This window comes from Saccostrea echinata, unplaced genomic scaffold, assembly GCF_033153115.1.
Source record: "Saccostrea echinata isolate AGI-Se365-2 ecotype Australia unplaced genomic scaffold, CSIRO_AGI_Sech_v1 ptg000051l, whole genome shotgun sequence".
Lineage (NCBI taxonomy): Eukaryota > Metazoa > Mollusca > Bivalvia > Ostreida > Ostreidae > Saccostrea > Saccostrea echinata.
In genome coordinates, this window is record NW_026889800.1 from 7,436,852 (window position 1) to 7,452,773 (window position 15,922).

A 15,922-nucleotide genomic window follows, 5' to 3' on the forward strand; every position below is an offset into this window, starting at 1 on the left:
AGAGGCCTGTTTAACTGAGCAAGTGTTTAAAACATTTCTGTTAGAGAAATAAGGAATTCTGGCGAACACTCATGTGTGACAGCAATGTTGAACACACTTCTGATCTTTAACGATTAAAACTTCCTTGTATGAAAATATAACACAATGTGTATAAAAAGATAAATTTTATTTGTGTAGAAATCTCTCATACATAAATATATTCACTTATACTACTCCGTTGTCATAACTCTTCCTTGGGTTCTGTTGACTCTTTTGGACTTTCATCTGCCTTATCATTTGATGATTCGTCTGAAATTTATGTCAATTAACTTCATCAAAATCCTTAAAATATGTTTAAAACATAACTTTGAATGTTTCATAATATTAAACTCTTTGGTCAAATAATCGGTAGTCATCCTATGCTAGTCTGACCTAAATGTGCTGTGTAAGTATTCCCTATGTATAGCACAATTTTTTACAAATCCTTGATTATCTTACTTTTTCTACTATACAAAAATTCTTTTTTTAAAATAACAGAATTTTCAATTTGATCAATCCTTGGATTGTGAAAACATCCTCCAATTTGCATTTCTGTCTTTGCTACTGTTGTATTAGAAAACAGAACGTTCTAGAAAGAGCACATGCACTTAGGATGTAATTTGCATTCATATCATTTGGGATTATGGGGAGATGGATGTCTTAATTTTTCCTGGTCTTTTTCCAGTTTTATTATTTTATCAATTTTGCTTGAAATATACTTAAATTATCCAAGAATGTATCATAAATCTTCCATCTGCCATTATAAATAAAATAAATTAAAGGTAAATTGAGTACTGAGATCATAGAGTGATACCCCCACTCCCATATGAGTATAATGGCAGAGTGTATTTTTGCTATGGGAAACCCCAAATATCTCTCCAATCAGAACATAAATACACAATGGCACTATGAAATAAAGATTCTGTAAAATTCTCATAAAATTTATCCAGTGGTATAAAAGGAGTTGCTGGATAAGTAATAGGTACCCCAGTATTATAGGAAAAAAATGCAGTTTCATGTTTTCCTATTGGAAATCCAAATATATGTCTGACTGAAAGTAAAATAGGAGTGTTCTACTGAGGTGCACAAGACACTGTGTAATTATGATTTTGTGAAAACTTATTCAGCTGATTTCAGCGGTATAGGAGGAGTTGCAGATAATAGATGGGTAATAAAAAGAATGGCATTGTCCATGTTTTGTATGGAAAACTCCAAACATTATCAAAACGTAAAATAGAAGGTGCACAATGGCACTATATAAATAAATGTTGATTCTGTGAAAAACTCATATTTTATGTAGTGGTATAGGGGAATTGTGCATAAGAGATGGTACCCCAAAGTGTTACAGACGTAAAGGGACATATGGGTGAATTAAAAAAAAAATGACCACCAAACTGAATTTTTTTTTGGCAAAACTCTACTACTTATAACATATTTTTCACTTACATCATCATATTGCAAATGCATTCTAGTTTAAAATCCCGAAGTGGCAATAGAATAGACAATTGGATTAAAAAGTTTCAGAATTTTTATTAGTAAAATTTCTTTTGAAAAAAGAAAATATCATTACACCTTAGAAGACTTTCTAAAATACATAATCACAAGAAATTATAGTTTTTTATGCTTCAAAATGGTAAAAGGGGTATAAATGATTAAATCTAGACCTTGAATGAGTATCTTCTCTTGTACATGTGACAAAAAATTGGCTTTTTGATTGTTATTTTACATTATTTTTTAATTCTAGTTTGAAAAGTTTTAATATGAAAAAAATATGAAGCAATAAAATTCCCCAAAATTCACTTTTTTGTCCGTTCAAGTCAATTCTTTAAATCTAAGCCAAAAAAGAATTGTTATATAGGAGTTCTCTTATGAAAAATACTAGATTTTGAAGTGACCCTATGTTACATTATTGTGTTGCACTCCTGACATCTGATATGTATTTTATTTAACATTGTAACAGTTTTAAAAATTATAACACACAATAACCCATTCTTACTTTGTAAATAAATTTGTCGTGTTGATATTTTTCATCATTTACAGCAGGTTTTTCATATTTCGAAGACCTTAAAACATGATTATTTGCAAAGTGTAATATATATAAATTGTATTTAAAATATATGTGAAATGATGAAAACTATTCCCTGAATTGACAGTAACATTTCTGTAATTTGTTGATAGACATAGTCTTTTGAACATCAAATAGTATCAAGCATTTTTTTTTAACTCATCTTTTAGTAAAGATAGTTAAAAAGCATTGGTAATTATGAAGCAGTTTTGTTGCACTCCTGACTGCAGTAAAGTTTAAAATTAAAACCATAGAACACAAAAATTCATAAAGTGTTGGCAATATCAAGTGGTAATGAAATTGTGCAATACTTATAGTCCAATACTTCATAATTAAAACAGATGAAAGTATTTAAAATTCGCATTTTATCTGGAATGATACCCTATTTTATGCCAAAAAACTAGCTTAAATGTATATTTAGAAGATAAAATATATTTTAAAGCATATTTTCCTTTAGAAGACAAACACAGTAACCCACCAGAAAAATTCTTCTCATCATTTTTTCTTTATTTTTATTCTTATTGGATGATTTATAATTCTAACATATTTGTTGCACTCCTGATCAAAAGCATTGGGGCCTTTAAAGTAGAATTGTGAAGTGAAAATTACATAAGAACTTGTTCTGTTGTTTCAGTGAAGTTGAGAAGGAATTACTCGAATTTTATGACAATGTTTTAGTGTGTTTATTTTTAACGTTCATTAAAAAAATCACAAAAAAGATAAAAACACATCTGAATTGATAAAATTGAAAAAGGAAGGATTTTGATAATAAAACTGTAAATAATTTAGCATTAAATTATACAAAAAGATCATTATTAATTAATGAATACTTCTAAGCATGAATAGAAGTCTTTTCGTCACACAACTTGAATCTTTAAAAAAATGTGTTGCACTCCTGACCATAGAAATATGGATCTGAAGCACAGACAGATCCTGTAAATGATAAATCTATTTGGTAAAAATGTTCTTTGTGTCTTTATTTTCCAAAATAAAAATCAGAAAATCATATAATGATAATAGTTTTTTCATGCTTGGGAGCAAAACATCAAATGTTGCATTCCTGACATTTTTGGGTATGCACATATACTTGACTCTCATTAATGCTGCTTGTGATTTATATAACATTTTTAAGTTTTAAAATATATATCAGTTATTATTTTACACTTCCAAAATTCTTTTTTGTCTTAATTTTCTATCAGAATTTTACAACTGATGTTTTTTTGGCAACACTACATTTTTTCTGTTGCACTCCTGACATGGTATAACATTTTTTTAAACATCAGCCATGACCACAACTTGATTAAACAAAAGTTATGACAGTCCACATTTAAAGCTCAATACTTTGAATATTATCAGGAAAGTCTTTATTTTCAACATGAAGCATTATTTTTTATTTCATAGATCTCCAAAAAATATTGAAATTTCAAAATGTCACAAAAAGGTGTTGCACTCCTGACAATTTTAGCATCATTTTTGGGCATAACTTTTTTGATAATTGAGATATCAATGAAATATTTGGCAGGTATTTAGACACTATCTAAAGACATGTGCTGAGACATAGAAATCTATTTTCATTGCCTGTATTTTTAGTGTGGGTTGATAAATATGCGTTTGGTCATTTTTTTTTTAATTCACCCATATGTAAGGATAGCCTCATTCCCATATACTGTATACAGGGAATTTGTCACTTTCGTTTTATTTTTGCCCCTTTTGACCAAGACACAAGTGAGCGAAATTTTGACAGGGCAAAGAACTACGCACACTAACTCTTGATTCCCGCCTACATTTTACACCCATTTAATTCAATATTATTACCTATCCTACTATATAAATTATAATTAGGCATTTTGAACTGTTTCCTGATTCATTTTAATGTTTTTTGCACATCATGAAACAGTCAAAACTCATTTTTCATACAACAAATTAGATCAGCCAAAGTTTAAATAATATGAAGAACATTGTTCTATCATTAACAATCAAGATTTCTCACTTTTTGATGAAAACCATAATAAATACTGGAGTATCTGTATCTGTAACTTTTGAAAATTGACTTGGAGGTAGGTGGGAGAACAATACTATTGTTCGCAGTTCTTCAAAGAAGACAGTATAACTTCTTAAACAGAGCTGTGATTAAGCAAATGTAAAATACCATTAGTACAAAATTGTTTGCAAATCGGAAAGGGTCAAAATAAATAACCCTGTACACAGTATCTCCCACTTTTCCAGCAGGGGTATAAATATCAAGAAAAATGTTAGTTCAACTCCAAAATACCTATACCATGTGCTGGACAGAAAACAAATATGTTAAAAATATGTGCATTATTTATTTTATTCTTTAAACATTAATTTACTGTGCAGTAACTTTTACGACCAATTGCATTTATGACCCATAACTGTATGTGAAATATCATTCTTGACATACAAGTATGCTTTAATCAGGAGAAATTATTACATTACAAATACATGTATAAACAATCACCCAAACATGAATTAATAATCATTATCTAATGAAAGATCTGTACATGATTCATTCTTAGATGATCACAACACATAAATACTCACTACACACATGTAACAAGAACAAAAATTGAAAATGAGATCTGCCAAAGTTTAAATAATATGAAAAACACTGTTCTATCATTAACAATCAGGATTTCTCACTTTTTGATGAAAACCATAATAAATACTGGAGATACAACACTGACAATATTAGAATTACTAACACCTCCCCTTTGAAGAGGCGACCAATTAAAACAAACAGAAGTAAAACCAAGAGAAAGTTTAACATGGAAGCTTTTGTAGCAAAAGCATAAACCTTGGACCATACACTTTTTGATTTTTTCTTCTTTTTTGACTGCTTGGGTACATCTGCAAAGACACCACAAATCTTTCTATGAGACCAAATATGATCTGAGAATAGTTTTTGAGAGATGGTACAAAACTGATCCAATAAAGTTTTACCCCTAACACAAAAGGCTGGGGGAGGACAAATGAAATCAACTGTGCATGATCACAGAAGAACAGGGAAACTGATACTGAGGGATGGTTGTATTGTGTAGAACAGACATCTGAATATATATAGTTTACATAAGAAACCAATAAGTTCAGGCCAAAATAATACAGGGTGCAGCTGCTATATTATCTACAGAATGATATTTCACATGCAAACTATGGTAAATATGCCTCTGGAAATACATTGTTGTTCTTAAATGTTAAGTTTTATGAAACTAAACTTTTCTATTTTGTGTACTGTTATCGGAAAAAAATGCAAAAGAACCAAAAATGTTGATCAAGTGATTTAGAAAAGAAGACTGACTACCAACCTTTTGGTTTAGGGACACACTTGTCCTCTTGTTCTATAAAGCCTTCATTACACGTACAGGAGTAGCTTCCTGGACTGTTTACACACTGTCTGTTTTCTCCAGCACATAGATTCGTGTCCTCAAAACATTCATCTATATCTGATTAAGAATTACAACATGTAAGAATCCCTTATATCATTAACAATAATAATACCAAACTTATTGCAGCCTCTCATCCTATCCAGGGGTCATGATTTCAAAAGATTTAGATGATCTTATAGATGATTGTATAACAATACTAACATCTGCAGCTTATTGCTCCAAAGAAAATATTCCTCTGCATTCTACACGTGTTCTAAGGTAAAAACAAGACCTAAGTAGTGAAACATCCTTGCTCGGAGAAACTTTATTGAAAAAAAATTTCATCTTCACTATATAAGGATGTTTTAGCTCTGTTCATTTTGAAATATTTTCTACTGGTATAGGTAAGTACGTTGTGAAACTTTTAAATTCCCAGTATTGTATTCTTATCCCTGTCACAAGGGAACATGTTTTGAAGAACAATTAGACATCTTTGATATAAACATATTTTAAAATCTTGGTTTTATTTTATCTGGGGTCTGGTTAATTTTCCTTCTCCATTCTTACCTGTACAGGTATTATCCAACAGTTTATACCCGTCTGAACACTCCTTACATTGGTCTGGTCCATACTGTTTACAGCCTTTACATGCTGTGTGGCATTCTACAAGGGGAGTTAAGAAATGTAGATCTATTTCAAACGGTTTTCTTAAGAAACTTTTCACTGACACTCCACAGCTCTAGATGGCAATTATTAGTTTATAAGATTCAATTCTGGAAGGGTAAACAGTTACCTAGTGCTCTTTTGATAATCTATGCACTGATCTAAAGGAGGGGGATACACCATCCCCCAAGTATTTTTAGAGTGAATAATTTTTTTAAAAAGAGGGTAGCCAAAAATGAACTTGGATCCCCCCTCAAGGAAATGTAGACCTCTCATAAGTTGGCAAAAAGAAAAGTCACATCAATCACATGAGGGAAAAGTAGGATTTTCACATTTGGACAAAATCCTTTTATTTATTGATTGTCCACAAATATGTGGGTCAATTCTTTATTTTCAGTGGGTATAGACTCCCTCTAAGAGAAACATCTGGATCAACCAATGTGATTCTTTCATATATATAAATAAAACAAGATGTGTTTGTGAAACACTGATGCCCCTATATGGCATCTTATAATGAAGGTTAAACTTTCTCAAATGCAAATCAAAAATGTTGGTACCCAAAGTGAGGTCTTGTGCCTAGGAATATAACTGTAAAATATGAAACCCTAGCAGCAACCATTGATAAGATATGGAAAAGGTAAAAATTATTCAAAAGTAAGTCACACATCAAGGTCAAGGTCAAATGGTAAAAATTAATGGTGCCCAGGGAAAGGCCTTTTCACAAAAAAAAAAGCCCTAGCACCAACCATTCAAAAGATATGGCCAAGTTTAAAGTTTTTCAAAAGTAGGTCAAACTCCAGGGTCAAAGGGTCAAAGTTGTTGGTATCCAAAGTAAGGTCTTGTCACAAGGATTACATATGTGAAGTATGAAAGCCCTAGCACCAACTGTTCAAAAGTAGCAACCATTGATAAGATATGGAAAAGGTTAAAGTTTTTCAAAAGTAGGCCATGCTCCAAGGTCAAGGTCAAAGGGTAAAAAAAATGTTGGTATCTGAAGGAAGATCTTGTCATAAGGATTACACAAGTGAAGTATGAAAACCCTACCACAAACCATTCAAAAATATGGCCCAGGTTAGTGTTTTCCAAAAGTAGGTCAAACTCCAAGGTCAAAGGGTCAATGTTGTTGGTATCCAAAGAAAGGTCTTGTCACAAGGATTACATATATGTGAAGTATGAAAGCGCTAGCACCAACTGTTCAAAAGTTAAGGCCAAGGTTAAAGTTTTTCAAAAGTAGGTCAAACTCCTAGGTCAAGGTCAAAGGGTCAAATTTGTTGGTACCGAAAGGAAGATCTTTTCACAAGGATTATACATGTGAAGTATGAAAGCCCTAGCACCAACTGTTTAAAAGTTATGGCCAAGGTTACATTTGTGTAAAATTTTGTAAAACTGGGTCAAACTCCAAGATCAAGGTCAAATATGATGGTACCCAAATAAAGGTCTTGTCACAAAGAATACACATGTGAAATATGAAGGCCATAGCTCCAACCAATCAAAAGTTATAAGTAATATTAAGGTTTTGTAAACAAACAGACAGACGGACATACAGGGCAAAAACTATATACCCCCGAATCTTTGATACGGGGGCATAAAAACAAATGTGGGTGGCTGGGTATATTTATGTCAAATGAAAGCAAGTACACAACATTTTACATTAAGGAATTAGATTTTCCTTAAAAACAGTACATATTAAAACTCACGTTACTAACAATACTTACTCCCACAATAAAATGATCCGACGGTATTAGAGCAGTATTCATCATCTGAACACTTTGTAGTATCACTGACACACTCATCCACATCTGTAAATATGTATAATCTAAAGAATTAAACATATGTTCCTATTGCAAAAGTGCTCAAATGATATATGTGAGGAATGGTACATATCAATTTATTCATTTATTTTCTATTACCTTACTTCTTTAATGAACATCTTCAGGTTTAATCATATAATTTCAACAATTGTGAAAGGAGGTTACAAATTTTTGATATACCTACACATCCTTTATCTTACCTACACATCCTTTATCTTACCTACACATCCATCATCTTATCTACACATCCTTCATCATACCTACACATCCTTTATCTTACCTACACATTCTTCATCATACCTACACATCCTTTATCATACCTACACATCCTTTATCTTCATCATACCTACATATCCTTCATCATACCTACACATCCTTTATCTTACCTACACATCCTCCATCATACCTACACATCCATCATCTTATCTACACATCCTTCATCATACCTACACATCCTTTATCTTACCTACACATCCTTCATCATACCTACACATCCTTTATCATACCTACAAATCCTTCATCATACCTACAAATCCTTTATCTTACCTACACATCCTTTATCTTACCTACACATCCTTTATCTTACCTACACATCCTTTATCTTACCTACACATCCATCATCTTATCTACACATCCTTCATCTTACCTACACATCCTTTATCTTACCTACACATTCTTCATCATACCTACACATCCTTTATCATACCTACACATCCTTTATCTTCATCATACCTACATATCCTTCATCATACCTACACATCCTTTATCTTACCTACACATCCTCCATCATACCTACACATCCATCATCTTATCTACACATCCTTCATCATACCTACACATCCTTTATCTTACCTACACATCCTTCATCATACCTACACATCCTTTATCATACCTACAAATCCTTCATCATACCTACAAATCCTTTATCTTACCTACACATTCTTCATCTTACCTACACATCCTTCATAATATCTACACATCCTTCATCATACCTACACATCCATCATCTTATCTACACATCCTTTATCTTACCTACACATCCTTCATCATACCTACATATCCTTCATCATACCTACACATCCTTCATCTTACCTACACATCCTCAATCATACCTACACATCCTTCATCATACCTACACATCCTTTATCTTACCTACACATCCTTTATCTTCATCTTACCTACACATCCTTCATCTTACCTACACATCCTTTATCTTACCTACACATTCTTCATCTTACCTACACATCCTTCATAATATCTACACATCCTTCAGCATACCTACACATCCATCATCTTATCTACACATCCTTTATCTTACCTACACATCCTTTATCTTACCTACACATCCTTTATCTTCATCATACCTACATATCCTTCATCATACCTACACATCCTTTATCTTACCTACATATCCTTCATCATACCTACACATCCTTTATCTTACCTACACATCCTCCATCATACCTACACATCCTTCATCATACCTACACATCCTTTATCTTACCTACACATCCTTTATCTTCATCTTACCTACACATCCTTCATCTTACCTACACATCCTTTATCTTACCTACACATCCTTTATCTTCATCATACCTACATATCCTTCATCATACCTACACATCCTTTATCTTACCTACACATCCTCCATCATACCTACACATCCATCATCTTATCTACACATCCTTCATCATACCTACACATCCTTTATCTTACCTACACATCCTTCATCATACCTACACATCCTTTATCTTACCTACACATCCTTCATCATACCTACACATCCTTTATCTTACCTACACATCCTTTATCTTCATCATACCTACATATCCTTCATCATACCTACACATCCTTTATCTTACCTACACATCCTCCATCATACCTACACATCCATCATCTTATCTACACATCCTTCATCATACCTACACATCCTTTATCTTACCTACACATCCTTCATCATACCTACACATCCTCCATCATACCTACACATCCTTCATAATATCTACACATCCTTCATCATACCTACACATCCATCATCTTATCTACACATCCTTTATCTTACCTACACATCCTTCATCATACCTACATATCCTTCATCATACTTACACATCCTTCATCTTACCTACAAATCCTTCATCATACCTACACATCCTTTATCTTACCTACACATCCTTTATCTTACCTACACATCCTTCATCTTACCTACACATCCTTATCTTACCTACACATCCTTCATCATACCTACAATTCCTTCATCTTACCTACACATCCTTTATCTAACCTACATATCCTTCATCATACCTACATATCCTTCATCATACCTACACATCCTTTATCTTACCTACACATCCTTTATCTAACCTACACATCCTTTATCTTACCTACACATCCTTCATCTTACCTACACATCCTTATCTTACCTACACATCCTTCATCATACCTACAATTCCTTCATCTTACCTACACATCCTTATCTTACCTACACATCCTTCATCATACCTACAATTCCTTCATCTTACCTACACATCCTTTATCTTACCTACACATCCTTCATCTTACCTACACATCCTTTATCTTACCTACACATCCTCCATCATACCTACAAATTCTTCATCATACCTACACATCCTTCATCATACCTACACATCCTTTATCTTACCTACACATCCTCCATCATACCAACACATCCTTCATCTTACCTACATATCCTTCATCATACCTACACATCCTTTATCTTACCTACACATCCTTCATCATACCAACACATCCTTCATCTTACCTACACATCCTTTATCTCACCTTCACATCCTTCATCTTACCTACACATCCTTTTTCTTACCTACACATCCTTCGTCTTACCTACACATCCTTCATCATACCTACACATCCTTCATCTTACCTACACATCCTTTATCTTACCTACACATCCTTCATCTTACCTACACATCCTTCATCTTACCTACACATCCTTCTTCCTCAGAAGCCTTCCAGCCTTCATTACATTCATCACATCCTTTAGGACCAGCCTCCCAACAAGTGGATTTACAGGATGCATCACAAGCTACAGGAAATAAACAAATTAATATTGAGGGTTGAAAAAAAATTCCCTTCAGAAGTCCAGATTTTTTTAAAGTATTAAGGCTACCATGAAAAAAGTCCAGCATCTAACTTTATGATAGACTTTCTCTACATTACAATTTGAGAAAGATTTTTATTCAAATAAGCTCATTAAGGCTAAGTAAATTTGATATTACAGTTTTCAGGCCAATTTCTTAAAATAGAGATGTGGACTGGAGGATATTTTTTTTATCGACGATAAATTAGATGCGAGAGGCTTGTTTTAAAATTGCAGAATTTTTTATATTAGATAACAATGAAAATTCTTCCTTTATAATTATACTGTGGATTTACATCTCACAAATTTACCAAATATATGACTTTTTTCTCTTATTAAGTGTCCATGTCATATTGCTGTCAATGTCCATGTTAATAAGAAATCGATACCTTAAATCCAGTCCAAAACTATGAGAAAATGAGGGCAGAGTTTTTTTTCCAGATTGGTTTCCACATTTTTGCTTTATTGAAAATATGATAAAAATTAAAATGCAGCTACTTCAAAATAGATGCACGCAGGCCCAAGAACTGTAATTTCAATTTTATGTAGGCTAAGTATTATTTCGAATGCATGCAAGTTCAATTTACATGTATAACAAGAGCAATATATCTTAACATTTAATCAGTGGAGCCAAAACAAGGGGTAAAACTATTGCATAGGAAAATACTGAAAAAATTAGTATATTTTACAGAGAATATACTTTGAAACTAAAACACCACACACCTTTACAGATAGTGTGAGTTTCATTCTTTACTTCCTCATAATGTCCATCAGAACAGCTGTCACACATGTCACCTTGGTAACCAGCATCACAAGAACAGGTGCCCTTTCCTTTTCTGGTACCCGCCCCCTGCAAATTTGTGAAAATTTGTATAAAATTTTAGTTAAAAAATTGTTAATAAAATATTTGAATGCATTACAATTTATTTGTAAAATTTTGATATTTTTCTTAATGTTAAATATCAGAATTAGCATTTAACTGTGATGACCAAATTAAATTCACAACATTTTTATCAGCATGATTACAGGTACATGAAACCTTTTTTCTGGCGCTAATGCCATATTTCTTATACATTTCATCCCTAAAACACTAAGACCTCCATAATTACTTACATCACACTTTCCGTTTCCTCCACACGGAGACTTTGTCCCCCCTGGACATGATTTACAGCTGGGGCCATATGTATTCTCTGGACAGCAAACTTTATACACAAAAGAAGAAAAAAAGTTGTTTTATCTGACTTGGCAGGGTAGAGTGATTGATGACTTCTCTAATACATTGTATATGTTTTGAATTAGTATAGTAACCATATGCTCTTGTATTATACACCATAACACAAGTATTTATAATATTAATTATATTATATAAATATAATACTATTTATATTAATCCCTTTAAAACTGATACATGTGCTAAAATTATCAAATATAACTCAACCTTTAAAGAAGAAAACAAAGTTCTATACATGTATTTATGTAACCAGACCATATCTTATGTAAAAAAAAAAAAATTTGGAGTCTGAATGTATTGAATTCATTTTTAGCTGAAGAGTAAAACTAAGTAGGAACATGAGCAGTTGAAGGGAGTTGTGTCACATTGTCAGTTATTTCCCTTTGTTACAAACCTTTAACATTTTCGATGCAGAGCCACAAAAAGAAATCTGGCCCTTTATCCTTCGCAAAAATAGAATGCCAGAATTTCTCCACTAATTCTTCATGTTCCTCAACAAAAGTATGACACTAGAAAATAAAACACAGGTAATACATTAATAAAGATGAAATTGTACACTAGATCATAAAACACAAGTAAACATTAATAAAGATGAAATTGTACACTAAAACATAAAACACAAGTAAAACATTAATAAAGATGAAATTGCAATTATTATACTGCGAAATCACATTTTCGTGGGCAATGGTGGGGGTCTTCATACCATGAAATAAATGAAAATTAAATCCCCATAAAAATTAGTGATTTCACAGTAATATTCTTGATAAATACAATTCCAGATGTTCTGACATCAGGACATGTGCAGGACAACTCATTAGGATATGCAGTATTTTGTTCACAGGAATGCTGTACAGTAAAGACTGTGTATGGTACATGTACTATAGATCAATCATATACATATACAAGGAAAAAGTGGGTTTGTTTCTTTTCTTTTTTTTTTTTTTGTTCTTGTTACATGTTGTTGTTGATGTTGTTTTTATTTTGTTTTTTCCCTTTGTTTCTCTCTCTCTCTCTCTCTCTCTTTTTTTTACCAAACCTGGAAATTTATATTTTTTCTATAAAACATACTGTGCTATGCATATAAAACAATAAACATGAACACAGGAGTTCTACAACATGTCTTAGTCTTTCATGTACTTATAAATAATATGCTTTGTTTCTTTATGTTTTTTTTCTTGCATTTATATACTTACTTCTTTTTCACTATTTTCACACAAATTTTCAATGACTTCAACCAATCTTGTTTCACTGAAATATCATAAAATGCATTAAATTTTCATTAATAGCCATGTAAAAACATACCTCAACAACACATAGTATACACAATAGCTCCATAGAATTTAACTACAGATTTATAAGCTTCTTTATCAAGTTTATTGTATTCCTTACAATATCAGACAACTACTATTAATACATGTATATATAGGATCTCCCAAGATTTTAAGTTGGATATGATTTTTATCCAACGTCAAATGAGTTGTGTGTTTTTTTTATCCCCGATCCTTGGCGAGGGGATAAAAACACACAACCCATTGGATAAAAATCATATCTAACCACAAATCATGGGAGATTCATTTTATCACATGTTTTATACATCACTATCAATGTTTTACACTTTTTATATTTGAATCCACATCATTTTACTTTATCACTTTCACGCAAAACCCATTGTGACATCACAGCAGTAGGATATGAAAAAAATATCCAATGAGTGATATCCATGGGATAAAGGGGTAAATGTGATAAATTAACCTATATAATCATGATAATACAGTGAGATGAACATACAGTATAATGAATCTTGAATGCTTATGTTCCAAAAGAACATTTCATAATTACCTTACTTAAAACACACTTTGAGTTTCAAACAAATATCTATCATATTCTGGACTGTGTGACAGTGTGTTGACGGTCAAATACTCCCGTAAATTACATGTATATATTACTAAGAATCATAAGATCTTACAGTGACACAAAAGTAGATACACTTTCCTTTACACTGGTTGTATTTTTTTCACATTTTTATTAGTGTGACAAGTTTGAACGTAGTTGGAATTTATTTACAAATAATTTACCTATATCTGTATTTTCCTAAACTTTTTTCTTCCCATTTTGTATTGCCTCCTCCAAAGTTAGACTTGGCTGTTTTCTTTAATCCCTGCAAAATTAAAACATCCAAATAAAACAGCAATGCCTCAGAGATATTAAGAAAAACATACAATAACTATTTATCTTACAGACACTTGAATTACATGAATACCCAAATTACAACCCTTTGACAATTTAGCCATTTAATCTCAAAAGTTATGATTAAGCACATGGTCTATGGGAAAGAAAATTCAGACAGACATACCGGAGAGGTACAGATCCACCCAATGCAAAAACCTACCATTTACAGCAAAAAATTTGTCACAAATTCTGGTATTATTTCTTATATCCATTCCCCTGTCTAAAGCATTCAGTCAATCAATTAAACATACATGTACAGTTCTACTCCTCTTATAAAGGGGCATAAATCTAAATGGCATTCAAGTGTTTACTTTCACAAGAATCATTGTTTGGGACAGTTTGGAACTGTTGAAAGATAAAGGAAGATACAGAATAAGGAGTTATAAGTACAGTGTGTGTATATGTGTGATGATCAGATGGTTTCAATCACAGGTGGCCAGATAGCTCAGCAGAACACCTGACTGGAGGTTCAGAGGGCCCGGGTTTGAATCCTGGACTGGTGCATCACATTTTTCTCCTTTCCCATTACATTTGGTGCTGTGCCATGCCCTGGATGTGACAAATGAAAGACCTTCCAGGGAAGAACCTAGGTTGGTGTCTTCCTGGGCAAAGACCTTTAAGGAGGGAGGAATGTGGCAGTCAGATAGCTCAATTGGTAGAGCACCTGACTAGAGATTCAGGAGACCCAGGTTCAAATCATGGTCTGGTCTGTCGCATTTTTTCTCCTCTCCTGTTACATATGTTTAATCAATGGATAGAATGCTTTAGGCAGGGAAATGCTAAGAATTTCAGTGAATATTTCCCCTCTATTACTGCACTTTATAAAAAAAAAAGAAAAAAAAACAAAGAAAATAGTTATGTATATTGTCTTTTACTTTTACAGGTTTTTCACTTTTGGACTTGATCAGTTATAACAGGGACCTATATACTAGTATATAGGTCCCTGGTTATAACGTTTTATATGCCTGTATCATTTAGCATTCAATGTCAGTCCTTATTTACCTCGTGAAAATTCTTGTCAACATCCCTGCAGATCTCACATTTTGTTTTAGCAGCAAAAGTTCCTGAGATTAACAAGAAAAAATAGAAAAGTATATAATTTACACTTGTAATAGAGTACACGTCCATGATATTGATGATACACGAAATCTGATCAACACCAGCTGATCAGCTCAACTTTTCCGGGCCTATCACCACTATAAACGCTCGCAACAACTGTCTATCCTTCCTAATCTCCTTTTTCGTCATGAGAACATTTTCATTTCACTCTTAAAATCGTTTGTTTTGCAAGAATCCTCTAATTTTGGATAAATCCTATCTTGAGACTTGAACCATTTACCCCATGTGCATTCGGTGTTTACTTGCCAAATCATCTATTTCATCCAATGAAATTACGACACGATATTT

The 15,922-nt window shown here is 32.5% G+C and overlaps 1 protein-coding gene and 1 non-coding gene across 3 annotated transcripts; one reads left to right on the forward strand and one right to left on the reverse strand.

The window, feature by feature from the left end:
• Positions 1-149: 149 nt before the first annotated feature.
• Positions 150-15,832, reverse strand: LOC133203807 (cysteine-rich with EGF-like domain protein 2-B). Of its 2 annotated transcripts, none has more exons than XM_061339593.1 (11): positions 15,518-15,832; positions 14,362-14,444; positions 13,480-13,534; positions 12,681-12,795; positions 12,169-12,257; positions 11,779-11,905; positions 10,900-11,001; positions 7,845-7,928; positions 6,034-6,129; positions 5,407-5,544; positions 150-288 (listed from the first exon to the last, which is right to left on the reverse strand). In XM_061339593.1, the coding sequence occupies exons 1-11, from the start codon at positions 15,641-15,643 to the stop codon at positions 221-223; spliced, it is 1,083 nt and encodes a 360-aa protein (XP_061195577.1). In that variant the 5' UTR covers positions 15,644-15,832; the 3' UTR covers positions 150-220. The 2 variants fall into 2 exon arrangements, with proteins under 2 accessions (XP_061195577.1, XP_061195576.1); XM_061339592.1 differs by lacking the exon at positions 150-288 and adding an exon at positions 4,398-4,951.
• On the forward strand, positions 15,150-15,225 carry Trnas-aga (transfer RNA serine (anticodon AGA)). Its single transcript has one exon. It is a non-coding gene; the product is annotated as a tRNA-Ser (tRNA).
• Positions 15,833-15,922: the final 90 nt, after the last annotated feature.